Raw genomic sequence first — 27,633 nt, 5'->3', positions numbered from 1 at the left:
TATCATGGTACTTCTCTTATCTATCACTTTTCTTGTTAGTTATGAGCAAGGAATACCTTCGTTTTATGATTGTAATATCAAGTAGAAAGAGTGATGACATAATACTTTGGGGCAGAGCCTTTCTTAGAATCCAGCAACTTTGTTTGTGGGCTTTAGCTCTCCAGGTTAGAAATACTTTGTATTTCAAAATTTAAAGAAAGAAAACGATAGTAAAATCATTGCAGACTCTTGAGCCCTCTCTCCATTAGACGTGGTCTGTCCATCTACAACAAAGGGAAAGTGCCTGATTGAAGCAGTTCTTTCTGAACTTCTAAAAACAGACCTGAAGAAAATGAAACAATCATCACTTATTATCAAGAGTTTATAAGGTTTCCCACCCTGTGAAGAATACACAGAAATATGACATGGCTTCTGCTTGCAAGTGACTTATAATTAGGTAAAGAAATAATATGAAAGAATTTTGATGAATTATAGAAAGACATGTATCAGCATTCAGAGATATGTGGTAGGCTGTGAAAGAGAAAAAAGACCATTATATTTGCAACAGACAATGTTTCTTGGGTTAGGTGGGTTTGAAGTTGGATCTTGAAGTATACATAAGATTCAGAAAGGGGAAGAAAAAAGAAGCTATTTCTATTTGAGAGAATTGCACAAGAAAAGATGTAAATTTAGTTCTGTTTAAAAAACATTAATTAAGAATCTCTGGCCCGGCCACCGTGGCTCAGTGGTTGAGTGTCAATCTAAGAACCAGGAGGTCATGGTTTGATTTCCAGTCAGAGCACATGCCCAGGTTGTGGGCTCAATCCCCAATGTGGGGCATGCAGGAGGCAGCTGATCAATAATTCGCTATCATTGATATTTCTATCTCTATCTCCCTCTCCCTTCCTTTCTGAAATCAATAAAAATGTATTTAAAAAAAGAATCTCTGTGCCAAGTCTATACTGGGCGCTGGAGATAATAGCATGTTTGGGAACTTGTCTGTACCTGTTGCTAAAGTATCTTCACATATCCTAAAAGGTGAATAACTTGTGAGGAAATAAATACCTTGAAGGAATACTTATGACAGAAGTCCCTTTTGCTTGGTGATATAGAAAGGGACTGGTTTTTTGTTCCAAACTATAGGATAAACTCTCGAAATAATTGGGAAAGCATAACATTAGTGCACACCTATCTTCCCCATCATCACTGACTTCCTATCTGGCATAGTTACAGGTGCTTATCTGTATTTGATACCTAAAGGGCCTTGCCATATATAGACTGCCAACTAAGATATGATCTGATGATGATAATAAACTGTTGCATTTTAATAAGAATAGTAATATTATACTTGTCAGTCACTATGCAAATTATTTCCTATATATCATTTCATATAATCATAATGACCCTATGAGTTTTACTTAACATTGTCTTCCCCAATTAAAATGAGTCACTGAAGCGTAGGTTAAGTAACATGGCCAAGGCCACACAGTTAGTATTGGCAGGAGTATGGCCGACTCCAAAGTCTGTGTTCCTAATCACTGTGCTATTCTGTTTTGTAATAGGGAGTTCTTGAATATCCAAGGGAAGGGAATGCACAATGGTGTAGTCAAAGCATTAGCACCAATATTTGTAGACAGGGCACTTGCCAGCAGTCTAAGCAATGCCATTCCACCAACTAGTAAGATTGGCAGGAGGCTAAGTACAATAGCATGAGGATAGTGTTTGCCTTCTCAGTCTTTGAGGGAATAAGTACTAGTTAAAGCTTATGATCCTGACACATCAAAATGGACAACCTGGCAGGTGCCCTTGCTGGAAGATGACAAAATTGCTAAAAGACAAGCCCTGTTTTCTCTCCAAAGATCTGACACTCGGGGACTTCCATTAAAAACATCACCAAGCCTCTATCACTTTAATCTCTTCCTTAAGTGCCTGTGATCTTTTCCGGGGCACAGGTCCATGCATGGTCAATACCCAGTGGCCAGGTTTCTGAGCTGTGGGCAGGGGAGGCAGCCACTGTGAGGGCCTGGGAGGAGATGAGGGAAGAAAAGGTCACGCTTCCTGACAACTTATAACTTGATCCCACTTAGAAGCCATTTATTTCCAGAAATAAGTAATGGGTGAAGACAAAGGCCATGTCATGCACTTGAGAGTTTAAGGCTTTCTGAGATCAAATTACCACAGCAAACAGAGACAAAGTTACAGTAGGGACATTTTGGGAGGAAGCAGAGAGGGAGAAGCCAGAGACCTAAGAAAGAAGACAGAAATAGAATGTGATGGAAGTTGCTTCCCACTCTGTACTCTTGAGGGAGCAAAGAGGACAAATAAGCAGCAGTGACAGGAGGAAGCTGGGAGCTTCTCTGGAATACAATTGGTTACGTTGGGGAGTGTTGTCAGCGAGGGTGCTTGGCGGGTGGAAGGAAGGGATGTGCTAGTCCGGGCCTTTGAAATCTGGGTGTCAGGATCATTGCCCTGGCCTCTTCGGCTATCCCCTCAGGAAGGAAAGGATGACAAATGTCAGGTCTCATGCTGGCTCTGTTCCAGTTCATAGCTAGCAAATGACCCACAGGGGAAGATGCTAAAAGTGAAAGGATGCTAGCAGACGAAGAAGAGCAAGGGCATTTTAGTGAGTGCTTTTTGCATGTGGGGCAATGGATTTTAAACTGTGGAAGAGATGAGAGGGCCTGGGTGGAGTGTATGTTCAGAACAGAGATGCAGAGGCAAAGACACAGCACAGAAAGGCTTCCTGTGATCCTTCTGCCTTCTTGCTCACTGAAGAGAAGTAGTTGTCTTTTTGTTGCCTCTGCAGCCATGTAAGGTGGAGTCTGAGGGGAACTGAAGCTCAGAGTGTATTTATGGAAGATGAACTGCAGCCATAGGAATTGCTGGCTATTGTAAGATAAATCCCAGCCTCCACATTTTGCTTAATAACAGCAGACTTTTCACTGCAAAGCATTAATGGAGTCGGAATTCCAGCCAGGCTTGAGAGATCAAGAGTAACTCTCTTGATTTAATGGTTTTGCAAGCTCTTGAAGACATTGTCATCCATTAAAGAAAAAAATTGAAGTCACTCTCGAAAGAACAAAGACAATGTCTTGGGTGACAAATGAAAAATATTTGAAGTAAAATTAGGAAAAGATTGAGGAAAGAATCTCTTTAAAATTTTACCAGATTCCCCCACTATGATCAAAAGGGGTCAAATAGCCTGCAGCTTCCTGGGGCCAAATTTTTAAAGAGAGAATTAAAACCTGAAATATTGTTTCTTTGCCAAGGCACGCACTGAAAGGAAGGGCCACGTGGCTAGGATCAGACTTGAGTGCTGCATCCCAGGATCCCAGTTTTAGGTTTGAAAGAAGACAGCAGTCTCTCCCCTTCTCCCCGCCCCACCCCCTCCACCCCCCGCCCCTTTGCCCTAGAAGTTGAACACTTTCTGCAGTACTTATCGTTTTCCAGGGAAAACGTTGGGGTCAGGCAAATAATCAACCCCCATCATCAGTAACCCCAGAGCACCCCCTCCCCGCCTCGCCCCCGTGCGTTTGTTTCCTTTTCATGTGGAGCCGCCATCCAGGTGCCCTACTCAGCTAAGGCCTTCAGTTTATTTTCCTAAATTGCGTTTGGAAATCTTTTCCTGGGGAGTGGAGACAGCTGCTTTTCCCACAATAATCTCCTTACTAGACCCGTTCAGCAGTCGAGGGGCCGTGGAGATTGGATGAGCAGGACGGTGGGGGCAGGGAGAAAGGGAGTGGCCACGTTCCCGCGGTCTGCTGGGATCCGCTGGGTCCAGAGTGAAGGAGTTGGGGCTGGAGTGGCTGGAGCGACTGAGCAGTCCGCGCTGCCGCCGTTCGCTATCTCGGTGCGGAATCGGACCCGGACCAGCAGAGCACTACCCCCTCCCCTTTGCTTCCTTCCCTCCCCGTTGGAGGAGCAGCGGCGGCGGTGGCTACTGGAAGCGAAGCCAAGCTGAGCGACTGGGAGGCGAGCAGAGGAGATGGGATATGGGGAGTCAGCAGGGCGGCGGGGCGAGGAGCCCTCCGGAGGGCCTACGAGGGGAGCGGCCCCCGGTGTTTGCTAGCGCGTGAGCCGCGGGGAGCGGGCGCCGGGCTGCGCGAGCGGAGGCAGGGCCGGGCGGGCGTGGAGCACGGCTGGGGAAGCTGCTGCCTCCGGCCCTGCCCGGCTGCCTCCGCCGCAGCCAGTGGCTATGGAGCTGGCGGGCAGCAGATCTGGGGCGACAGAGCCTGTACGACTCCGGCCGCCCATGTCCTGGCTGCTGCTGCTGCTGCCGCCGCTGTCTCTCCTGCTGCTGCTGCCGGGCCCAGCGGCCTCCCAGCTGCGATATTCGGTGCCGGAGGAGCAGGCACCTGGCGCGCTGGTGGGCAACGTGGCTCGCGCGCTGGGGCTGGAGCTGCGGCGCTTGGGGCCAGGCTGCCTGCGCATCAACCATCTGGGTTCGCCCAGCCCGCGCTACCTGGAGCTGGACTTGACGAGCGGAGCGCTCTTCGTCAACGAGCGCATCGACCGGGAGGCGCTGTGTGAGCAGCGGCCTCGCTGCCTGCTCAGCTTGGAGGTGCTGGCGCACAACCCCGTGGCGGTGAGCGCCGTGGAGGTGGAGGTACTGGACATCAATGACAACTCGCCGCGCTTCCCGCGGCCCGACTACCAGCTTCAGGTAAGCGAATCGGTGGCGCCTGGAGCGCGCTTTCACATAGAGAGCGCGCAGGACCCCGACGTGGGCGCCAACTCGGTGCAGACCTACGAGCTCAGCCCCAGCGAGCACTTCGAGCTGGACCTGAAACCCCTGCAGGAGAACAGCAAGGTGCTGGAGCTGGTGCTGCGTAAGGGCCTAGACCGAGAGCAGGCAGTCTGGCACCACCTGGTTCTCACAGCTGTGGACGGGGGCAGCCCTGCCCGCTCCGGCACGGCACAGATCTCCGTGCGTGTCCTGGACACTAATGACAATTCTCCCTCCTTCAACCAGTCCACTTACCGCGTCCAGCTTCGCGAGGACGCGCCCCCAGGCACATTGGTGGTGAAGCTGAATGCCTCAGACCCAGACGAGGGCTCCAACGGAGAGCTCCGGTATTCCTTGAGCAGCTACACGTCGGACAGGGAAAGGCAGCTCTTCAGCATCGATGCCAGCACAGGGGAAGTGCGGGTGAGTGGGGCGCTGGATTATGAGGAGGCCTCTTCCTATCAGATCTATGTGCAGGCGACTGACCGGGGTCCAGTGCCCATGGTGGGTCACTGCAAGGTGCTGGTGGACATTGTGGACGTGAATGATAATGCACCAGAAGTGGTGCTCACAGACCTGTACAGCCCGGTGCCTGAGGATGCTGCACCCAATACCGTGGTGGCCCTTCTCAGTGTCAATGACCAAGACTCAGGCCCCAACCGGAAAGTGAGCCTGGGCCTGGAGGCCACACTGCCTTTCCGACTGAATGGCTTTGGAAACTCCTACACACTGGTGGTGAGTGGCCCGCTGGACAGGGAGCGGGTGGCTGCCTACAACATCACAGTGACAGCCACTGATGGGGGAGTACCACCGCTCACATCCCAGAGGACACTGCAGGTTGCGATCTCTGACATCAATGACAATCCACCAAGCTTCCCGAAGGACTCCTACTCCGTCTATGTCCAGGAGAACAATTTGCCAGGAGTGTTGCTCTGCACAGTACAAGCCACAGACCCAGATGAAAAGGAGAACGCAGAGGTGACCTACTCCCTCCTGGAGAGGGAGATTCAAGGGCTGCCAGTCACCTCCTATGTTTCCATTGACAGTGCCAGTGGCAGCCTTTATGCTGTCAACTCCTTTGACTATGAGAAGTTTCGGGAGTTCTTTGTGACGGTGGAGGCCCAAGACAAGGGGAGCCCACCACTGAGCAGCACTGTGACCGCCAACGTGTATGTGGTGGACATGAATGACCATGCCCCTTACATCCTGTACCCTACCTCAACCAATTCGTCAGCAGCCATTGAGATGGTGCCTCGGACTGCCCCTGCTGGCTACCTGGTCACCAAAGTCATAGCCATGGACTCAGATTCTGGGCAAAATGCTTGGCTCTTTTACCATCTGGCCCAGACTTCTGATTTGGACCTTTTCAAAGTAGAACTACACACAGGAGAAATTAGGACTACCAGGAAGATGGGAGATGAGGGTGGGACCACTTTCAACCTGACCGTGGTGGTCCGAGACAATGGAGAGCCATCACTATCAGCCTCTGTGTCCATTACAGTAGCTGTGGTGGATAGAGTTTCCAAAACCCTCCCTGATACTCAGAGACATGTTAGGAGTCCTCGGACATTCTCTGAAATTACACTTTATCTAATAATAGCATTAAGCACAGTGTCTTTTATATTTCTTTTGACAATCATTGTTTTGAGCATCATCAAGTGCTACCGCTACACTGCATATGGCACCGCGTGCTGTGGAGGCTTTTGTGGAGTGAGGGAGCGGTGCTCTGCAGAACTGTACAAACAGGCCAATAACAATATCGATGCCAGGATACCGCATGGCCTCAAAGTGCAGCCTCACTTCATTGAAGTGCGAGGGAATGGGTCCCTCACTAAGACCTACTGCTACAAGGCCTGTCTGACAGCAGGCTCAGGGAGTGACACTTTCATGTTTTACAACACAGGGGCGCAGACAGGACCTGGGCCTGGGGGAGCTCAAGCAGCAGCAAGTGACAACAGGCACCTCACAGGCCAAAGTGGACAGAGTGCTGGGAACCTGATTATTCTAAAAAATGAGGCTATTTCTCAACATGAGGTGAGATAGTAGTTGGGGGGGGGGTGTCTTCCATAAAGTCATGCATTTTTCACACACCCCTCCTGCTCCCAGTATCATGTGCATGGCTTTATTAGGCTATTAACAGTGACAGGGGTTATCTGGTAAACTGAGTATATATAGTACCTGTGCTTTGATTATAATCTGCTGTTTCCTCTGTAGAAAAGTAGTATTAGACAGTTGTTTTACTTTCCATTTTTTTTACAGATATGAAGACTTGATTATAACATTGCTTGAGAAATAAGGATTAGTCTTAAATATTTGATGTTAAAATACAGCTCTGTAGAGAAATAGTATAGGCTTGAGAATAAAATGATGCTTTAGGGCATAACATGAGATTCAAGGAGAAATAGTCTCTGCTGTCTATAATAATCTTTAATAATAAAAGCATAGTATGCTAACCAGACCAGACATCCTTCCGGGCGTCCTTCCAGATGACCTTCCAGACGAAGCCGGGCTTCGAGGGAAGCCCGGGTCCCGGGTGCCAGAGGGAAGCCAGTGCTGGCAGCCGGGGGAAAGAAGGCCTATGCTTGCATGAATTTCGTGCATTGGGCCTCTAGTATTATGTAAAGGGAAAGTTCTCTTTTGAAATGCTATAGGAGTGTTGTGTTTTTAAAAGCTCTGGAACCTCTAGGGGCTGTGGTGATCACCTCTGTATGCTGTTCCTGTTTATACCTTGGATCATCTGTAGTGAAAATTATCCAGTTAATATTTCTAGTAAATGCACTGAACTAATGTGATAGGATATTCTGGAAATTGATGGCAGAGGTGATATAACCAAAGAATGTGGACCTCACCCTGAAGCCAAAGTTTACTTTGGCTGTTTGCTGTGGTAACTCTTCTGTATGGGGCTGTCAGAGGAAATGAATGGTGGTGAGCAGAGAGACAAAGAACCACTTTTTGTCTGGTTGGACCAGGGAGATGATGAGTGGATTAGGGATGTGGGGATATGCTGAAGACCAGAATAAGCTGGGGTTGTGAAGAAAGATGAGGGGGAAAGAACTCTCCTACTAGTCACCTTTTTTGGCATATAGTGAATTCATTGTAAGAGGATTTCCCTGCATTTAGCTTAAATACAATCTGTAATCTTTTGATTCCCTGTTGATAATCCCTAAGGTTTTGATGAGATGTGAACTAGCCTCTTCAAGCCCCTCTTGTCTTCTTTTTAAAATGTGTATTTATTGATTTTAGAGAGAGATAGAGATAGGAAGAGAAACATTGATTTGTTGTTTCACTTTCTTAATGCATTCATTGGTTGATTCTTGTATGTGCCCTGACCGGGGATCGAACCCACAACCTTGGTGTATTGGGACGACCAACTGAACTACCCAGCCAGGGCAAGCCCCTTGCGTCTTTAAGTTAAATGACAATTATTCAACAGGTTCCAAAGCACACATTCATTTTCTGGATCTAATATTTAGTTTGCAATAGCTACAAATGCTTTGGAAAATGGATGGCTTACTGTACATGAAAGACAGGTGTTTGTAAATACACTAGTTTTAAGTGGGCATAAGGCCAGCCTGCTCATTGTTGTAAAGAATGTCTGTAAATTATTGGACAGTGCATGCATGTGTGGGTGTGTTTATATAGGTGTTTATCTCAATAAGCATGCTTGAAATAATAGAGTTCTGCTTTGTGATCCTTTAAACTTGGATTTCAGAAGCCAAAAATTTCCCCATAAATAGTGATGAATTGTTATCTTCTTACACAACTACTTTATAGCTAGGACTTTTGGAGCTACTACAAAATCAGTTAATAGTAATTGTCCCTCCTATAATTTTGTGATGCATTTTCATTGTCATTTTGCTGTCTTTTTATTAATGTGCATAGATTCACATTCTAAATCCATGCTAAACTTGAGGAAAGTAATGCATATGCACAGAACTCCTCCCCCACCCCCCACCCCCCGCCCCCAAACAAACCAGAGATGGGTTGAGAGAATTTTCTGTGTTCATTGTAGGCAGATTTAGCAGAAGAGCCTGATGTTAGTCAGTGCTGAGCAGCCATGGGAGGCATATTGAAGATTAAGAAAAACAGGAGGGAAAATCAAGGAACTTCTAGAATTCTTTAGATCATAGCTTTTGGAAGCATGTCAAAGGGATTGACTTTAAATAAGGATGCTGTAAGATATTTGCTTAACAAATTCCTGTGAAACCCTCTTGGGCCTGGGGTAGGCCACAGATGATGAAGAGGGGTGGAGAGCAGGCCAGACAAGCTTTGCCACCAGCTGTGAGCCAGAAGCTCAGGGGAATGACATGCTTACTCTCTATCTCTTGGCTCAAAGCTTGGGGCAATTGGATACATGAACTATTTGTTTTACACTGACCTATGTGGTAATGTGTACTTTGGTAAACAAACCTTTAATCTAGGGAGCAAATTCAATGAGAAAAGTGCTTGCTCTTGTGGGATTTTGGCAGGAGAGTGCATGATTTTAATAAAGGCAAATTTCTGCCAGACACTTTGGGAAATCCAGCAAAGGGCCCTAAGACTTACAGCTCCTGAAATTGTTGCAGTGGTGGGGAGGGAGTGTCACATTGTCATAGCATGGCAAAATGGGGACAAAAATCAGTCAACTCTGAAAGTCATCACTGCTAGATCAACCTGCTAAATTCCCATGTTAGGCTTTCTGTTTTCCACACCTAGTTACTGCAGATGGCAGGAGAGTCCTGGGGTGCAATTAAGACCATGTGCCTACATTAAAATCAGATGGGAGTCGGAGAGGAGGAGTAAGGGAATGTGCACTGGCTACCCTGCTGTATGAAAATATTCTACTTTGCAATATATGTATGGTTTCATTACTTGTAAATCACATTAAACATTGATCAATACCGTGAGGAAACAAGCTCAGAGAGGTTGTGACATACGAGTCACTCTGCTAGTAGTATTTTAACTCATGTCTGTCTGACTACAAAGACTGTGCTGTCTGAAATAGCATGAGTTCGCAAGAATCCCAATGTTTATACTCCTTCTGACATGGGAGTCTCAGGCCTGTAGGTTACTACTAGGTTCACCTAGTAGTGTAAATTAATTGCTTTTGGAAAAAGAGTAATTCCTTGCATAGAAGTAGGTCACAAATGGAAGGATCAATGAGTAAAAATGTTACTACCAAGCTAATATATTTTTACTTGTTTATTTGTTTTACAATTTGCACAACCTATTAAGATCTTTTATCTTGGTCCTTTCTCTGATTTCTCTCTTGTTGCTTATTAAACATCAGCATTTAACAGCAGACTCTAATCTTTTGATGAGTTTTACTCCCCAGTGAACCACTTGTGCAATGAGGTTTTTGAAGTAACTATTTGGGAATAGGGCAGAATTTCTCTTCGGAGATTTCTGAAAACCTGATACTGAATGTGGTTAGCACTGCTTTCAGAGTCTCCAAGTAAAGGAGTCAAATCTTCAGGTGAATTCTGTGCAGTTGTGGTCCTGTGACTACTGCTGAGTCCCTTTGAGCGCTCTGGGCAGATTTGTTTAACTGGGCCTCCGTGGGACCAGTTGGTACAATATGTGAAAATTGCCAAAAGACTAGCAGAAACGAGTTGTTTTGCATTCACTTTCATTTATTTTCAAAACAATTAGTAGTCACCAAATCTTCAGTTATTTCAGCCACTGTGTATACAGATTTACCCTAATTCTAGGTGCAGTGGCCTGGAGAGTTAACACTTTTTGTTAAGTGGCACCTAATTTATTTCCCCCAGGACTAACTTTTCTCTCTGGTGACTCTGTCCTGGAACAGAATTTACACTTAGTGGGAAGTGTTATGGTGGCAAATTTGTAAGAAGTGCACAATGGTCAGAATAGCTGAAGAAATTGTATCTGTGAGCTTCCTATTCCAGTGTTTCATCCTTGAGTGGGTGAGGCTGTTTTGTTTTGCCATTTCCATATTGGTTATAGGACTGTTCTTCTGAAAAAAGGTTAATTTCCTTTTGTATGATAATATAATAATTTCTTCAAATTACCTCCTTTCTCCCTTTTCTGCAGATATGCTGAGCCAGATGGAATTATGGCTGAGCTCTTCTCTCTCTCTTTATCTTGTTCATATTCTGACTGATGAAGAAATCTATTTACTGTAGCTTGAATGTCATTGGCTTACCCTTTCCTCTGACCCAGGAGTGAGCCGTCATATGGGCATCTGGTCTACCTCAGAACACTCTGCAGGGACACAGTCTGGCATATTATAAATTGTCTATTGGCATGCTGTCTGCTTGACAGAAGAGCAGAGCCAGTTCTGGATACTTGCCTTGGTTGGCCACGAATTTTTGCTTTCAATTGGAGGTCAGGATGATATCTGTTTGTAAATGTTTGAGGAAAAATTGTCATCAGCAAGCCCCAGACGTTGAACTCAATTTAATGGGGATTTACAGTGTCTTTGTGACTTTTGTAGGACTTTACCTGTCCCCATGCATATTATAGTGTGAATACAAATTTAGCTTATTTATATAAAATTTTGAGCATTGTAATCTTTAATCATGATTTCAAAAATCAAAGGCCAAGAGAAATTCTCAGTGTTTTAAATTTGTGAGCCTAAATGTTATACAAGTTTTTCTTTCAAGAATTTGGACTTGAGAAATGCAAAGAAAGATCTAACATTGCAAAGGTGACGAGAAATGTTAGTTCTTTGGCACATAAGCAGCCTTAGTTTCTTTCTGGCCTTGCAGGGTTGGAACTCTGGGCTCCAGGGAAGTGAAACTGTGAGTGAGAGAGTAACTGCTGTGTTAGCAGGCTGTGCATTCAGAATTAAGCAAACCAAGTATTTTCTGTTGTACTGAAACCTATTAGGTCTCTTTTAAAGTCCTATTTATTTTACTTTCCTGCTCTGTGAATTAGGGGTTGTAAATGGCTTCAGAGGCAAATATTTAACCTAGAATTCTCATGTTTATCATCTTTTTAATTTGCTTTACTAGACAACTAATATGTAACATAACAATTATTATTTTAAATGTTAGATTCATTTTTGAATCTAACCAATAGTCTGTGTATTTATTTTCTATTGCTTTGTAAGAAATTGCTACCAATTATTAAAAACAACACTCACTTATTATCTCAGAGCCCTGCACAAAGTGACTGGGTCCTCTGCTCACAAGGCTGAAATCAACATGGCAGCTGGGCTGAGCTCTTTTCTGGAGGCTTTGAGGGAAGAATCTGCTTTCGAGCTCATCCAGGTTCTTGGCAGAATTCAGTTGCTTGAGGATGGAGATCCCCATTTTGTACTGTTGGCTGTAGCTCACTCTCAGCTCTTAAAGGTTGCTCTCCAGTCCTTGCCCATGGCCCCCAACATCGTCAAAACTTACAGTGGAGAATCTTCTCTCACACAGAATCCCTCTCATGCTTCAAGTCTCACTGATATCTATCTCTGATCTCTAGACCCAGATTTAAAAGGCTCATGTGAGTACGCTGGTCCCTCCTAGATGAATCTCTTTTTTTTTTTATTTTTTTTAATTTTAATTTTTTTTTTAATATATTTTATTGATTTTTTACAGAGAGGAAGGGAGAGAGATAGAGTTAGAAACATCGATGAAAGAGAAACATCAATCAGCTGCCTCCTGCACATCTCCCACTGGGGATGTGCCCGCAACCCAGGTACATGCCCTTGACCAGAATCGAACCTGGGACCCTTCAGTCCGCAGGCCGACGCTCTATCCACTGAGCCAAACCGGTTTTGGCCTTTTTTTTTTTTTTTTAATTAAATCTTTATTGTTCAGATTATTACAGTTGTTCCTCTCCCCCCCCCCCCCCCCATAGCTCCCTTCCACCCGGTTCCCACCCCACCCTCTGCCCTTACCCCCCACCACTGTCCTCATCCATAGGTGTACGATTTTTTTTCCAGTCTCTTCCAACACCCCCCACACCCCTTTTCCCCCAAGAATTGTCAGTCCTCTCCCTTTCTATGCCCCTGATTCTATTATATTCACCAGTTTATTCTGTTCATCAGATTATTTATTCACTTGATTTTTTTAGATTCACTTGTTGATATGTATTTGTTGTTCATAATTTGTATCTTTACTTTTTTCTTCTTCTTCCTCTTCCTAAAGGATACCTTTCAGCATTTCATATAATACTGATTTGGTGGTGATGAACTCCTTTAGTTTTTTCTTATCTGTGAAGCTCCTTATCTGACCTTTAATTCTGAATGATAGCTTTGCTGGGTAAAGTAATCTTGGTTGTAGGTTCTTGTTATTCATCACTTTGAATATTTCTTTTTTTAAAAAAATACATTTTACTGATTTTTTTTTTACAGAGAGGAAGGGAGAGGGATAGAGAATTAGAAACATCGATGAGAGAGAAACATCGATCAGCTGCCTCCTGCACACCCCCCACTGGGGATGTGCCCGCAACCAAGGTATGTGCCCTTGACCAGAATCGAACCTGGGACCTTTCAGTCCATAGGCCGATGCTCTATCCACTGAGCCAAACTGGTTAGGGCACTTTGAATATTTCTTGCCACTCCCTTCTGGACTGCATAGTTTCTATTGAGAAATCAGCTGACAGTCATATGGGTACTCCCTTGTAGGTAACTAACTGTTTTTCTCTTGCTGCTTTTAAGATTCTCTCTTTGTCTTTTGCCCTTGGCATTTTAATTATGATGTGTCTTGGTGTGGTCCTCTTTGGATTCCTCTTGTTTGGGGTTCTCTGCGCTTCCTGGACTTGTAAGTCTATTTCTTTCACCAGGTAGGGGAAGTTTTCTGTCATTATTTCTTCAAATAGGTTTTCAATATCTTGCTCTCTCTCTTTTTCTGGCACCCTCATAATTTGGATGTTGGTACGCTTGAAGTTGTCCCAGAGGCTTCTTACACTATCTTCATATTTTTGGATTCTTTTTTCTTTTTGCTTTTCCTGTTGGGTGTTTTTTGCTTCTTTGTATTTCAAATCTTTGACTTGATTCTTGCGATCCTCTAGTCTGCTGTTGGATCTCTGTTTAATGTTCTTTATTTCAGTCAGTGCATGCTTAATTTCTAGTTGGTCCTTTTTCAAAGCCTCGAGGGTCTCACTAGATTTATTGAGGGTCTCACTAAATTTATCGGCGGTTTCTAGAAAATTATTGAAAAACCTTATAACTGTGGTTTTGAACTCTATATCCAGTCATTTGCTTTCCTCCATTTCTGTCATTTGTGACCTGTTTCTTTGTCTCTGCATTTTTTATGCTTCCCTGTGTTGATAGAGTGGCTTTCTGTGCTAGGTGTCCTATAGGGCCCAGTGGCTCAGCCTACTCAATTACCTGAGGTGGACACTCTTGGTGCACCCCTTTGTGGGCTTTATGCACAGTCTTGTTGTAGTTAAGCCTTGATTGTTGTAGGTATGACTGGGAGAATTGACCTCCAGGTCAATTGGCTGTGAGAATCAGCTGTGTTTATGATGGGAGAACTTCTGTGCTGGAGACACTCTTATGGGGCAAGACTTGCTTCAGTGGGGCTTTGGTGCTCACTGAGTCTGCCCCCTGAGTGTGTCCCTTATGGATCTGAGGAGTTGTAATGTGGATGGTCCCACTCTGACCACTGGGTACACTGGCTCTTGGATCTCTAAGGAGGTGCTAATTTAGCTTCTGTCTGAGGCTACCCAGCAGGAGCTATGGAGAGATCTGCAGATTCTTCCTCTTTGTATGGGTTTTGGAGGTCCCCAGATGAGGTGCAGTTGTGAAGCAATGCAAGCTGCTGTGGGGCCTTGAGCCTTCTTTTGGATGTTCTGGGTCTCTCTCACTCTGCTGCAGTTTGTTAGGTAATGTTAGATTGCAAAGGGCCAGGCCATTCATATGCAAAAGCCTCTGCACACAGCTTGTGTGGGGCGGGGTCTCAGGGAATCAACAGTGTGGAGCAAACAGCTATGGCTGATCCTCAACCCTGCCCTAAGAGGCCCTGGGTCTCAGTGTCCTGCGGTAATCGCTGCAAGCACCTCTGAGAGAAAGCCGCCCTCGAGTTTCGCCTGATGCCAGACAGTCCAGTTTCTCCCCGTGTGAGTCTGGGTCCCCAGAGACTCGCCCAGAACTGGAGTTCAGAGCAGTTGGGAGCTTGAGACTCCCTCCCGATTGAAAAAGATAACCACGTCCTCAGTTGCCAGCCCTTTCCACGTGCGCCTCCGTTCCTCTGCACTTTACTTCCGCACCTCCTCTGAGTCTCAGTGTGCTTTTCTCTTTCCTTCTAGTTGTAGAATTTCCACTCAGCCAGCCTTCCTGTGGTTCTGGATGATGTCCGTTTTGTCTTTTAGTTGTATTTTTGAAGTAGTTGTTCGAGGCAGCAATTTCCGGTGTTTACCTATGCTGCCATCTTGGTTTCTCTCCTGATCCTCCTTTCTTAAGTCAATTGTGCCATGTAACATAACCTAATATGGAGTAAGATCCATCATATACAGTCTTGGAGATTATTCAGGGCATATACACTGTGGTGTGTGGATCTTGGGGGCAATTTTAGGATTCTGCCTATCATTGATTATATCAATGTTCACAGAATATTACTGTGAAAAATCTACAGTGGATACATCCTTAATAGAGTCCTATTAGGAAGGCAAATGAAATGCTCCATCTAGTCTCATGTTTCAGAGGGCCATTTGTTGATAGCTTCAACATGAATTTTCATGATAAGAAGATAGCATATTATTTCCTGAGTAGTCCTATGACTTTATGAATGACATAGGGTATTTTTAAAATGTATTTTTATTGATTTCAGAGAGGAAGGGAGAGGAAGAGTGAGATAGAAACATCAATGATGAGAATCATTGATCAGCTGCCTCCTGCACACCCACTACTGGGGACCAAGCCCACAACCTGGGCATGTGCCCTGACTGGGAATTGAACTGTGACCTCCTGGTTCATAGGTCATTGACGCTCAACTACTGAGCCACTCTGGCCAGGAGACATAGGGTATTTTTAACCTATTTTATTTTATATCTGTCTTGGAAAAGGTGATTCACCTTTCTGTAGATCAAATATTCTATGGTAAAAATAACAAAAATATCATTGCAGGATAAGTAAAATCTTTGTGTAATTTGGATAGAAACTTAAATGGGTTTTGTTTATTAATTAAACTATATCACCCATATAGAATACCTAATTGAGTTTCTCCACATCTGGAATTTTGTGACCATGATTCTACTAAAGGTCTAAGCTTTGGAACAATAGACCATACTGGGGCTTTTCACCAATAGAAATTAAGCATAGTCCTGTAATGTACCATCCAAGAATTAAATAACGGCAATTAGTTCAAGGCCTTAATATATGTGTTCACTGTGCCAAGTGTATCAGAAATCATCCTTTCAACTTGAAATTTTTCCAAGTTTAATGAAATTTGGATAAAATCTGTGTACATTTTATTACTTTTAATTTTGTATTATGTTAATATAAAGCAATATTTGGGAAATTCAGAAGCAAAACAGAGGAAAAAGAAAAAATATATAATTTCATGTAAATTTATTTAAAACACAGACTTTCACATTAGGGAGACCTAAACATAACCTATCAGCCAAATCCACCAATTAGGCAAGTAACTTAATCTCTCTAAAACTCATATTTCTCATTTTTATAATTTAAGTATAGTAATGTTGCATGATCGTTTATTCAAAAACATTTTAAAAACCTAAAAATACCTGAATCCTGCTAGGATATGAGGACATAGCTATGTATTATGAATATTTTTGGATACTCATGGTTTATGAACAAAACAGATAAATCATTTTTATAAAATGTATTATGTAACAAAGAATGTGTTAGGATAAATGCAATAATATGTAAAAGTGCTTATCTCATTGCCTAGTGTGGATACTTAAAACATTTATTGCTTTCTTCCTTACCTTTTCCCTGCCTGATCTTACTGCCATCATAACTATGATTCTGGCAAATGAAGTTCAGAAGCATCTTGTTGCTGATGGTCTATTCTAGAAAATAGCAGCATGACAAATTAAATGTTGCTGAGGAAGTGAGTTTGTGTGAGGAACTGAATTTCCTGGTCAATCCTGCTAGAACTTTGCCATTCAGCAAAATGAGGCTGGTGATTTCATTCCAAAGATCAAGCTGCAGCAATTTTCATCATGAATGTTACCCAATCATTGAAAAATTGGCAACATTCATTCAACAGATGTCAAAGTCTTTCTTGAAGGAAGGTTCTCACAATTGACAAGCTGATGCTAAGACTGCTGACAGTAAGGTGAAAGATGGTGATGATCTGATTAATAAAAAGTACTTCCGTCATAGTTTCAAGTTTATAAAAGGATTTGCAAATATCTTCTCTTCTGTTCCCTCTAACACCACTGATATAAAATGGGAACCCCCTCCGTTTGTCTGTAGATGGTTTTATGCTACTTTATATGGAACATCCATAGCATTTTGTGAACTTAAAACAAAGATGAAGCAGCTTGAATATTCATATGTTGCCAATAGAGTGGAAAGGACCAGAGAGGACAGTTAATGCATGGAAACATTGAAAGTATCCTAGAGCTGTAGCTTTTCCTGGGTCTTGACTTTGGCTGAATCTTTGAATATCATTTAGCCATCTCAAAGTCTTTCTGGGAGTTGAGCTGCTAATCACTGCTCTAGATGTTGGGAAGAAGTGTGTTTATGAAATACTGTGCATCCTGTGAATGAACTATAAGAATGATAGGAACAAGAATTATTGACATTTTGAAATAGTTAATTGGTATTACTCTGGCTTTGTGTCTACTAAATATGATCATTATAATCCAGAGGAAAATATAAAATACAACCTCTGTCTCTCATCTTTTCACTCAAATAGAACTCAGTATTTCGTGACAGGGCCACTTTGAGAGGAACATCTATCACAGGTTTTTCATATAAAACTTTTGCTAATTGATACAGAGAGTGATGATCATTGCTTTTTGTACCCACTGATTCCTGAGTAGCTTCTATTCAGCACATAACTCCCCGAACAGTATTTAGTTGCCCATGTTTTCCTCTTTGTCTCCTCCACTTTGGATTGACCGTTTGTAGACACATGGCAGCAGATCTTTCCAACACATTGGTGCTGCAGAATGAGCCATCTTCTTACATGTCAGCTCTTCCCTGTGAAACAATTAGAGCTTAGTGAACAGTAACTGAGTGAGGAGGCAAAGCGCTCGGAGAAGGAGGGAATTTCATGGAAAGGATCATGGAAAGGATTATGTAGCAAAACAAGGTCAAACTGCACCGTGGTTTGTTTTCCTCTCCCTAGCATTCCTCTTCAATCCGCAGAAGAGGCAGTGAGTTACCAGTTGCTGGCATTATGACCGGGCACATCATCCTGGGTCAAACACGCTGCAGTTTACAAATCCAGCAGCGGATTGCAGTGCTCTGCAGTCAGCCAGACCTGCAGGGCCTGTGTAGTCATGTGCCCTGTTACAGCTCGAACGCCAGACTGGGGATGTGCCCCTAATGGGGCATTTAGGGCAAAAGTAACAAAAGCTTTTCCTGTCTCAAAACAGATGGCCCCTCCACAGTGCTGCTTTAAGAACACAGACCTGTTTTGAGTGAGGTGGAGCTGAAGCTGGTCCTCACAGCATCATTAAATCTGGTTTTCTGTGATATTTAGCCGGTGCAAGGACCCTGACGAGATAATCTAATTTTCTCCTGAACTGCTATATATATTGATATCATCTTAGTGTGACACATGAAAAGGCTCCTTCAGTCCTTTTTTTTTTTTTTTTTAGATGCATGGAAATATTTAAGAAACAACTAATCAATGAACATCATCACCGGGAGATCATTGTTTGGTCATATTAACAAAAACTCCCTTTGTGATTTTGCAGCCACGACAGCCCAATCCTGACTGGCGTTACTCTGCCTCCCTGAGAGCAGGAATGCACAGGTATGTATTTTTCTCCTTCCTATACTCAGTGGTAACTTGAACTTGTATGGCTCAGATAAACTATGTCTCCGGAAGCAGCTGTCAAAACTAGGAAGCTTTAGACACTCTGCCAGGGGAATGCAATTATTTTTCTCTGTGTCTATTCCTTGAAACATTGGAAGTGGTCAGTGCCAAATGCTTCTCAAGCGCTGGCAAATGTCTTCTGTAAAATTGCAGACAGGCTGCTCTATACATTCTCTCATTAGAATTTCTATGAGGAAGTAATTCCAACTCCTTTATCCCTTCTCCATCTATACTTTCTATCTCCTTTTTCTTCTTCTTCTTTTTTTAAATCCTTACCCAAGGATCTGTTGTGTGCGTGCGTGCGTGTGTGTGTGTGTGTGTGTGTGGTTTTTATTTTATTTTATTTTTTAGAGAGAGAGGAAGGGAGAGGGAGAGAGAGAAAAACAAAACAAAACAAAACATCAATGTAAGAGAGAAACCTTGATTGGTTGCCTCCTGTACATGCCCCAACTGAGGATTGAACTTGCAACCTGGGTATGTACTCCGACTGGGAATCAAACCCACAACCTTTTGTTGTAAGGGATGACGCTCCAACCATGAGCCACCCAGTCAGGGCTCTGTCCCCTTCTTAAAACTTGTAATAATACTGATATGTTTGGACTTGAGTACTTTGTGTAATATATGTGCACATGTTGTCTACCTTGATTTGCTATTGCACATTGATAGTTATGGTCTGTCAGCCACAATAATTGATAATTATTCTTGTTCATGTTCACCCCTATTAGATAGAGTCTTTTTATCTTTCCATCTTGTTGCTATCTTATGGCCATCAATGGCTTGCGCTCTTCCGAGGATGAGCCATGTGAAGGGCCTTTATTAAATATCTGGAGACCAAATCTAGCATACTTTATATTAATCTAGAGTAATAGTATTACTCTGAGACTTAGATTAAATATAATGTTGCTTTCTCTATTTTGTCTCTTTGACAGTAATTGATTAACAACCATTATTACCAGAGCTGATGTAGTATCTATGCCATGGGGCCAAATAAAAGATTCATTATTTGTGAGTGTCTTTGGAAACCAAATGGGGAGGGCCAAGAAACCAATGACCACTGCCACCAAAGGGATTTTGTTTTAAAGAAAAAATAAACTTCAAACTTAAGCCCTTCAAAATATCTGGGCAACATTTTTTAAAATATTTTTTTTATTGATTTCCTAAAGAAAGGAAGAGGGAGAGAGAGATAGAAACATCCATGATGAGAGAGAATCATTCATTGATCGGCTGCCTCCTGCACACCCCACACTCCTTAAGCCCGCAACCTGGGCATATGCCCTGACCTGGAATCGAACCAGTGACCTCTTGATTCCTGGGTCAATGCTCAACCACTGGGCCACACCTGGCTGGGCTGGGCAACTGTTTTTTTGTTTGTTTTTTTAGGTCATAAAGCCTTATTTATTTATTTTGTTAATCCTCACCCGAGGATATTTTTCCATCAATTTTTAGAGAGAGTGGAAGGAAAGGAGAGAGAAAGAAAGAAACATCACTGTGAGAGACACATGGATTGGTTGCCTCCCGTACTGGCCCCGGACCAGGGCCAGGGATCAAGCCTGCAACCGAGGTACATGCCCTTGACTGGGATCGAACCTAGGACCCTTGGGTCCACAGGCTGATGCTCTATCCATTAAGCCAAACCAGCTAGGACTGGGCAACTGTTGTTGTTTTTTTAAATTTTTTTTTATTGATTTCAGAGAGGACGGGAGAGGAAGAGAGAGATAGAAACACCAATGATGAGAGAGAATCATCAATTGGCTGCCTCCTTCACGCCCCACACTGGGGATCCAGCCCAAAACCCAGGCATGTGCTCTGACCAGGAATTGAACCGTGACCTCTTGGTTCATAGGTCGATGCTTGTGTATGTTCCCCCATGTCCTGCATGGTTCAGGGTTCAGGATCTGGAAGAGGGGCTGCATACAAATGAAAGAGACGAGACAGAAAATAATTTGGAAATTGGGGGGCCAAGCAAGAGCCCATCCCAAGAGGATGGACGCCACTTTAGCTCAGGCCTTGCCATCCTTCTATTTAGTTTGGGATACACCTATAGCCCTTAGGCAGGCAAGTTCCAGTAACAGACAGACTATCTTATCAGTAAGGATTTACATGACTATCTGGTGGGGAAGTTGCTTCAGCTGCCATTGTCTGGACTAAACAGTGGGTGCACAGCTCGGACCTTTGCCAGGGCTTCAAGGGTCACCAGCATTCCGGGCTCCTTGTCCACACCTCTCTGCTAGAGAAGACAATAGGCGGTTTCCCACATCTCCCCCTTTTCTTTTCCTTAAAAAAATCTTGAAAAATGAATGCCGCCCAAAAGGGTTCGAGTCCTTTTAAGACTCTTTATTCCACATCTGCAGACTAGAAATAAACATGAGAACAAAAATGAGACAAGCAATAGTGACATATGCTGAGAGGCAAATGTCATGTCCTTTTTAAATTGCTGCCAGGCATCCAAGGAATCAGTCTGTTGTACGTTTCTTTCTGGGCCAACAGTTTTTTGTGTCCCAATTTCAATGTCCAACAGTTCCTTGTGTGTACATGCCAATAGTGCTATGCTAGCTCAGGATGGTGGGCAAACGGTGGCAGTGCAGGTCTGACCTTCTCTGGCTTAGTCCTGGGCAACCTGTAGCAACACACAGCTGCTGACTGTTAGTATGGAAAGGCGCCTTCACCATCTCCCGTCTCTGGACTGTTTCTCCTCTTATCTTCATGGCTGGAGCAATCTGGCCAGTTGCTCTCTGGGATCCGTTGTTGCAGGAATCCACATGGGCTTGGAGGAGTTTTCTGGAAATATACAAGCATATTCTCGACCAAAGGTTAATAAAGGATTCTTTTCTATAAACTAGACATGGGATCCTTTCTTTTAATTGTGCCCGAACCATTTTCCTTTGGTTTATTTTGACACCATGTTTGTTTTCATGGGTGTCTTGTCTTCAGCATTTCAAGTGAAAAATAATTTTTAAAGTAAAAAATTTTCTTGGTGTAATTTACTCACAGGGGATTATTAGACGATCCCTCTTCTTTTTTTATTTAAATAATATTAAAAGGCTTTTGGAAATTTTGCAATGCAGTCTTGATAACTTTTTAATTTTAATTTTCTGCACAGAAATATGACTGCTTTGGATTCATTGCATGTTAAGCAAGTTTACTATGAGATAAACCATTAGTAAAAAATTAGTTAATGCTTCGGGAACAGTTTCCTGCCCAGTACAACAAAGTTTTTATGAATATTCATTTATTTTAATTAGCCAATTTAAATCAATCTAAAATAAGGTTCATTTTTTAACTTTACTTGTCCTAAGTTATGGACAGTAAATGACATTAATTAGATTTCTGCTATTAATCTTTGGGTAACTTTGTTTTACACAAACTTTGTTTAGGGAGGCAAAACCACAAATTACTTACTTTGGCTTATGAGGCCCAATATATTGATTTTTAATTACAGTTAGACATCTGAAGGAAACCTCTTTTTATTTCCTTCCAGACACTTTTCTTTCTTTTTTACACCAAGCAACAAATGTAACAAACATGGTTGCTTTTTGAGATTTTAACAAATACTGCCGCAAAACCATATATTTCAAGTGATTTTTCATTTATGGTGACTGTAACTATTGTCAGATTTAGTATTTTAACAACAATCTTTAGTTTACCCTGTAAATATTAGCAATTATATTTTTAAAGAGTATCCCCCTTGGCTTATTTGCATATACAGAGGGATTATGGGAGGTTTCAGTAATTTTCCTAAACTTTACTTGGATTCAATTATGATTTCAGCATATAAAGAATAAATAATATGTAAGATTTTAAAATGAGGCACATGGCTTATTGCAAGCAGTGTATTGAGCATTGAAAATAATTCATAAACTCCCAATCTGTGAAACGCAAATACACAGAGTATCACTGGCAGATGCCCCCATGGGGGATCCTGACTCTTGGCTTGCCTGGTGTCCCTGACTGGACACATGCTACCCTACCTGAAAGTTGCCTGTCTGAACTTGGCTCTGAATCTTTGCAAGTTCCTTTCTGAAGCAGAGTGCCTTAACAACACACATGACCTGGCCTTTGCTGTTTCAAGATGGCAGCCCCCAGGGGAGCGGTAAGCCATGTGGCCAACATGGCGACTGCCAAATCAGGCAGTCCAAAATGGCAGCTGTCTAAACTGTTCTTTGACAGAAAAGATGATTTGTTTATTCTCACAATAAACAAGGGAAGAGCAAACCAAAATCCCTAAGAGATAGACAGCCAACATTATATTGCAGACAAACAGAAATCTCACTAGCTGTTTCTGGTGGCTGAACCCTGAGAGGGAGAGCAAGAAGAGCCCCCAAGATTAAGAATTCTCAGCAGCTGCTGGGACTTTCTTGCAATCTCTTTCACGCTTTCAACCCCACCACACACAACTAGGCTTCCCCAAAGTGGGGCTTGCCTCTTCTTTAAATAAATTGAACAACAACAAAGAGACACAAAAACTTCAACACTCTTATACAGGTGCACAGAATACACTAAAAGTTTACACCAGAGAATGTCCAGCATTAAAAATTACCAAAGCAGTGACTTTTGTTCCTGGTTCAGGAACTGCCCCTCTCTAGAATTTCAGTATATTCCCAATGGACTATTCAAAAATAAAAATGGGCTGGGGTCTTTTAAAATTCCATCTGAAAAATTTGGCTGTATTTAAGAAATATATTGTTACTTTATTTTGCCCTTCTTAGAGGCCAAAACCTTCATAACATTTAAAGTATAAGTAAACTATAGTTATTAATTTTTATTTGATAAAGCTTTCCATGCAATTTCAAGTATATTAAATCGGCTAAATTCAAAAATATTTCCTTTAAGAAGAGAGAACAAATTCTTTGAATCACTCTGGGCCCTTGGAGTTTTCAAAAAATCATCCCTTGGTTATAGCCTTGAAATTTAACTTGGAAAGACCATCAAATATATTTTAAGCCGAATTCTGCCCCATTAGCCTGGCTAGAAAGACATGTTCTCACCCTACTTACAGATCTCGAATTCTGCAGCTGATCGTGGGCTTTACATGCTGTGAAATATCTCCCCACCTATACGGTGTGCCCACCTATCCGGTGAATTCTCCCCCACCTATACGGTGAATCTTCGTTTTTTCACTCTAGGTGAAGTCTTCTTTTCCAGATGTCCTGTTGAGGCGCCAGATGTGAATGTTCCCCCATGTCCCGCTTGGTTCAGGGTTCAGGATCTGGAAGAGGGGCCGCACACAAATGAAAGAGTTGAGACAGAAAATAATTTGGAAATTGGGGGGCCAGGCGAGAGCCCATCCCAAGAGGATGGACGCCACTTTAGCTCAGGCCTTGCCATCCTTTTATTTAGTTTGGGATACACCTATAGCCCTTAGGCAGGCAAGTTCCAGTAACAGACAATCTTATCAGTAAGGATTTACATGACTACCTGGTGGGGAAGTTGCTTCAGCTGCCATTGTCTGGACTAAACAGTGGGTGCACAGCTCTGACCTTTGCCAGGGCTTCAAGGGTCACCAGCATTCCGGGCTCCTTGTCCACACCTCTCTGCTAGAGAAGACAATAGGCGGTTTCCCACAGACGCTCAACCACTGAACCATGCTGGCTGGGCTCTGGGCAACTCTTAAGTTGATCTTCACCAAACCTAGATCAATTTTTAAAGGCAGAGCATACAAAGTATATGTTGAGTTAATGAAAAATTAGTTTTAGTCTATTAAAAATGCATTAAATTAAAATAAATTAATATATTCTTAAGCATAACATTAAAGATTGAGCAGAAATTATACTGGCTCCTATTTCTGAATGAGAAGCAATGAGTGAAGGGCTGAACATTGGTAGTTGACTTGGTGAGATGTTACATTGGAACCTGGGTCATAATTTTAGGCCCAAAACATTTATGCAGAGGCCATAGAGTAGATATCAGAAGGCTTTTTTGTGTTTGTTAGAGACCAGCTATGCTTTTGCCTACATCTGAGCTATTGTGTTGGAGCTACGCAATAGGAAAAAGCATGGTTTACCATACGAACTCTTTCTCTATTGAATTAGTGCTTTACTTGAAAAGTACCAAGTGATGAGATACACTTTAAAAGTTGCACTTAAATTGAAATACTAAAACATATCACACCCTTATCCTATTTTTAAATGAAAAAAAAAGTCAAATATGCTCCTATTCAGGTTTCAATTAAGATATGGATTTAAGTAGGATGAAAATGAAATAAAGCTAAATGTAAGTTTTTACTCACAATGTAGTACATTAACCATATATTAGAATTATGCATCTTTTTTATACATGTGCTTGGCTTCTTGGCCTTTCCAGCTTCAGGCATCATGTTACTATTCCTTTGAAAATTCTGCTTTGAGCCGAGCTGGTTCTAGGGTAGTTACATCTTCAGAATGAATCTGATTGAACCCATATAATTTAAATCCAGGAACACCTGAAGGATATTAATATTTGGGAAAAAAAAGAGAAGATTCTAGGGTATAGATGAAGGGAATAATAGCAACAGGTCAGAGCCTAATAATTGACTTTCCAAAGAGTAAGAGAATATTAAATTTGTAGATGCCATTCTCCCACAATAGTTCAAGTTTGCCTGTTCTGTTGCCTCATATAACCCCTTCAAACAGTAGTGTAAGTTTTATTTTAGCAACTTAATGTGCAAAATTAATGAATGTCTAGTTTAAGAGTCCTCTAATATTGGTGAGGATTTTCTTGGATGATATTTACCTTTAGGGTCCCACTTGTTCCTTTCTTTCTTCATTCATCCTACTAATATTTGAAAGTCTAATATGTGCTAGCATTAGATATAAACAAATGACTACACTGTTCTCTCCACTCTTGAGCAGTTTATGGTCTATCTCCACTTGCTTCTTTTTTTTTTTTTTTTTTTTTTACAAATTTTTTTTTTTATTTTTCGCTTAAAGTATTACAAAGGGTATTACATAAGTGTCCTTTTTTCCCCCCCGCCCTTGACAAACCCCTACCCTCCCTTACCCCCCAGTGTCTTATGTCCATTAGTTATGCTTATATGCATGCATACAAGTCCTTCGGTTGATCTCTTACTCCCCTCCCTCCTGCCCCCCAACTCTCTCTGGCCTTCCCACTGCAGTTTGACAATCAGTTTGAGGCAGCTCTGCCTCTGTATCTATTATTGTTCAAAAGTTTGTAATGGTCTTTATTATCCATGAATGAGTGAGATCATGTGGTATTTTTCCTTCATTGACTGGCTTGTTTCACTTAGCATAATGCTCTCCAGTTCCATCCATGATGTTGCAAATGGTAGGAGTTCCTTCTTTTTAACAGCAGCATAGTATTCCATCGTGTAGATGTACCACAGTTTTCTAATCCATTCATCTACTGATGGGCACTTAGGCTGTTTCCAAATCTTAGCTATGGTGAATTGTGCTGCTATGAACATCTGGGTGCATATGTCCTTTCTGATTGGTGTTTCTGGTTTCTTGGGATATATTCCTAGAAGTGGGATCACAGGGTCAAATGGGAGTTCCATTTCCAATTTTTTGAGGAACCTCCATACTGCCTTCCATAGTGGCTGCACCAGTCTGCATTCCCACCAGCAGTGCACAAGTGTTCCTTTTTCTCCACATCCTCTCCAGCACTTGTCGTTTGTTGATTTGTTGATGATGGCCATTCTGACAGGTGTGAGATGGTACCTCATTGTTGTTTTGATTTGCATCTCTCGGATGATTAGTGACTTTGAGCATGTTTTCATATGTCTCTTGGCTTTCTGAATGTCCTCTTTTGAAAGGTGTCTATTTAGATCCTTTGCCCATTTTTTGATTGGATTGTTTATCTTCTTTTTGTTAAGTTGTATGAGTTCCCTATAAATTTTGGAGATTAAGCCCTTATCAGATATGACGTTGGCAAATATGTTTTCCCACGAGGTGGGTTTTCTTGTTGTTTTGTTGGTGGTTTCTTTTGCTGTGCAGAAGCTTTTTATTTTGATGTAGTCCCATTTGTTCTCCACTTGCTTCTAATAGTCTCCCAGTTCATGTCTCACTCCTTGCCATATTTCAGGCTGAATTGATCTCTTCTGAACTGGGATCCATAAGTGGGGTGTTAAGCTTCCTCTAGTCCCTAAATGTAGGTTGGGTTGTCTATGAATGAATGATACAGAAAGAGCCTAGCCAGATTGGCTCAGTGGTTGAGCGTTGACTTATGAACTAGGAGATCACGGTTCAATTCCCAGGCAGGGCACATACCTAGGTTGCCGGGCTCCATCCCCAGTGGGGAGCATGCAAGAGGCAGACAATTAATGATTCTCTCTCATTATTGATATTTCTATTTCTCTTTTACTTTCCCTTCCTCTCTCAAATCAACAAAAAATACTTTTTAAAAGATACAGAAAGGGTAAAATAGAATATAAGGTTAAGAATTAATTGGGTAGCCCTAGCTGGTTTGGCTCAGTGGATAGAGCATCAGCCTGTGGACTAAAGGGTTCCAGGTTCCATTTCAGTCAAGGGCACATGACTGGGCTGTGGGCTCGATCCCCAGTTGGGGGTGTTCAGGAGGCAGCCGGTCAATGATTTTCTCTCATCATTGATGTTTATATGTTTCTCTCTCTCTCCCTCTCTCTTCCTCTCTGAAATCAATAAACGTATATTTTTAAAAAGAAGAAGAAAAGTAATTCATTAAAAAAAAAAGAATTAATTGGGTAGCCAAACTGGAACAATATTACACTTATCAGCAAATAATTTTTGTGTGTTTTCCTCTTCGTAAACAATGAAAATACATCCTGCATATCAGATATTTACATTATGATTCATAACAGTAGCAAAATTACAGTTATGAAGTAGCAACGAAAATAATTTTATGGTTGGGGGTCACCACAACATGAGGAACTGTATTAAAGGGTCGCGGCATTAGGAAGGTTGAGAACCACTGCTATAGAGAATCCAGAAACAAGAGAACCAGCAAGAGAGGCTTGGGGGCTTTTGAGAATAAGCTCTCCTCATCTGCTTCAGCATTAAGATGTTAAAACAGCATTAGCCCTCTGGTGGGTTTCCAGTTAGATTAAATGAAGACCATGGC

General features: G+C 42.4%; 1 protein-coding gene across 12 annotated transcripts in view; it reads left to right on the top strand.

The window, feature by feature from the left end:
- The window catches only part of LOC139010400 (protocadherin alpha-C2), a 171,271-nt gene that overhangs the window by 122,277 nt on the left and 21,361 nt on the right, over positions 1-27,633 (top strand). For 11 of the 12 annotated variants that reach the window (XM_070414794.1, XM_070414793.1, XM_070414795.1 and 8 more), the window contains exon 2: positions 18,482-18,540. In XM_070414794.1, the coding sequence (XP_070270895.1) occupies positions 18,482-18,540 (59 nt within the window). Of the gene's footprint in view, positions 1-4,174; positions 6,740-18,481; positions 18,541-27,633 lie in introns of those variants that run through there. The other variant, XM_070414788.1, reaches the window with a different exon arrangement.

This window comes from Myotis yumanensis, unplaced genomic scaffold, assembly GCF_028538775.1.
Source record: "Myotis yumanensis isolate MYYU_CA2020_CCGP unplaced genomic scaffold, mMyoYum1.0.hap1 SCAF_5, whole genome shotgun sequence".
In the NCBI taxonomy this organism is placed as follows: Eukaryota; Metazoa; Chordata; class Mammalia; order Chiroptera; family Vespertilionidae; genus Myotis; species Myotis yumanensis.
Note: the sequence above shows the minus strand (reverse complement) of the source record. Positions and strands in the feature narration are given on the sequence as shown.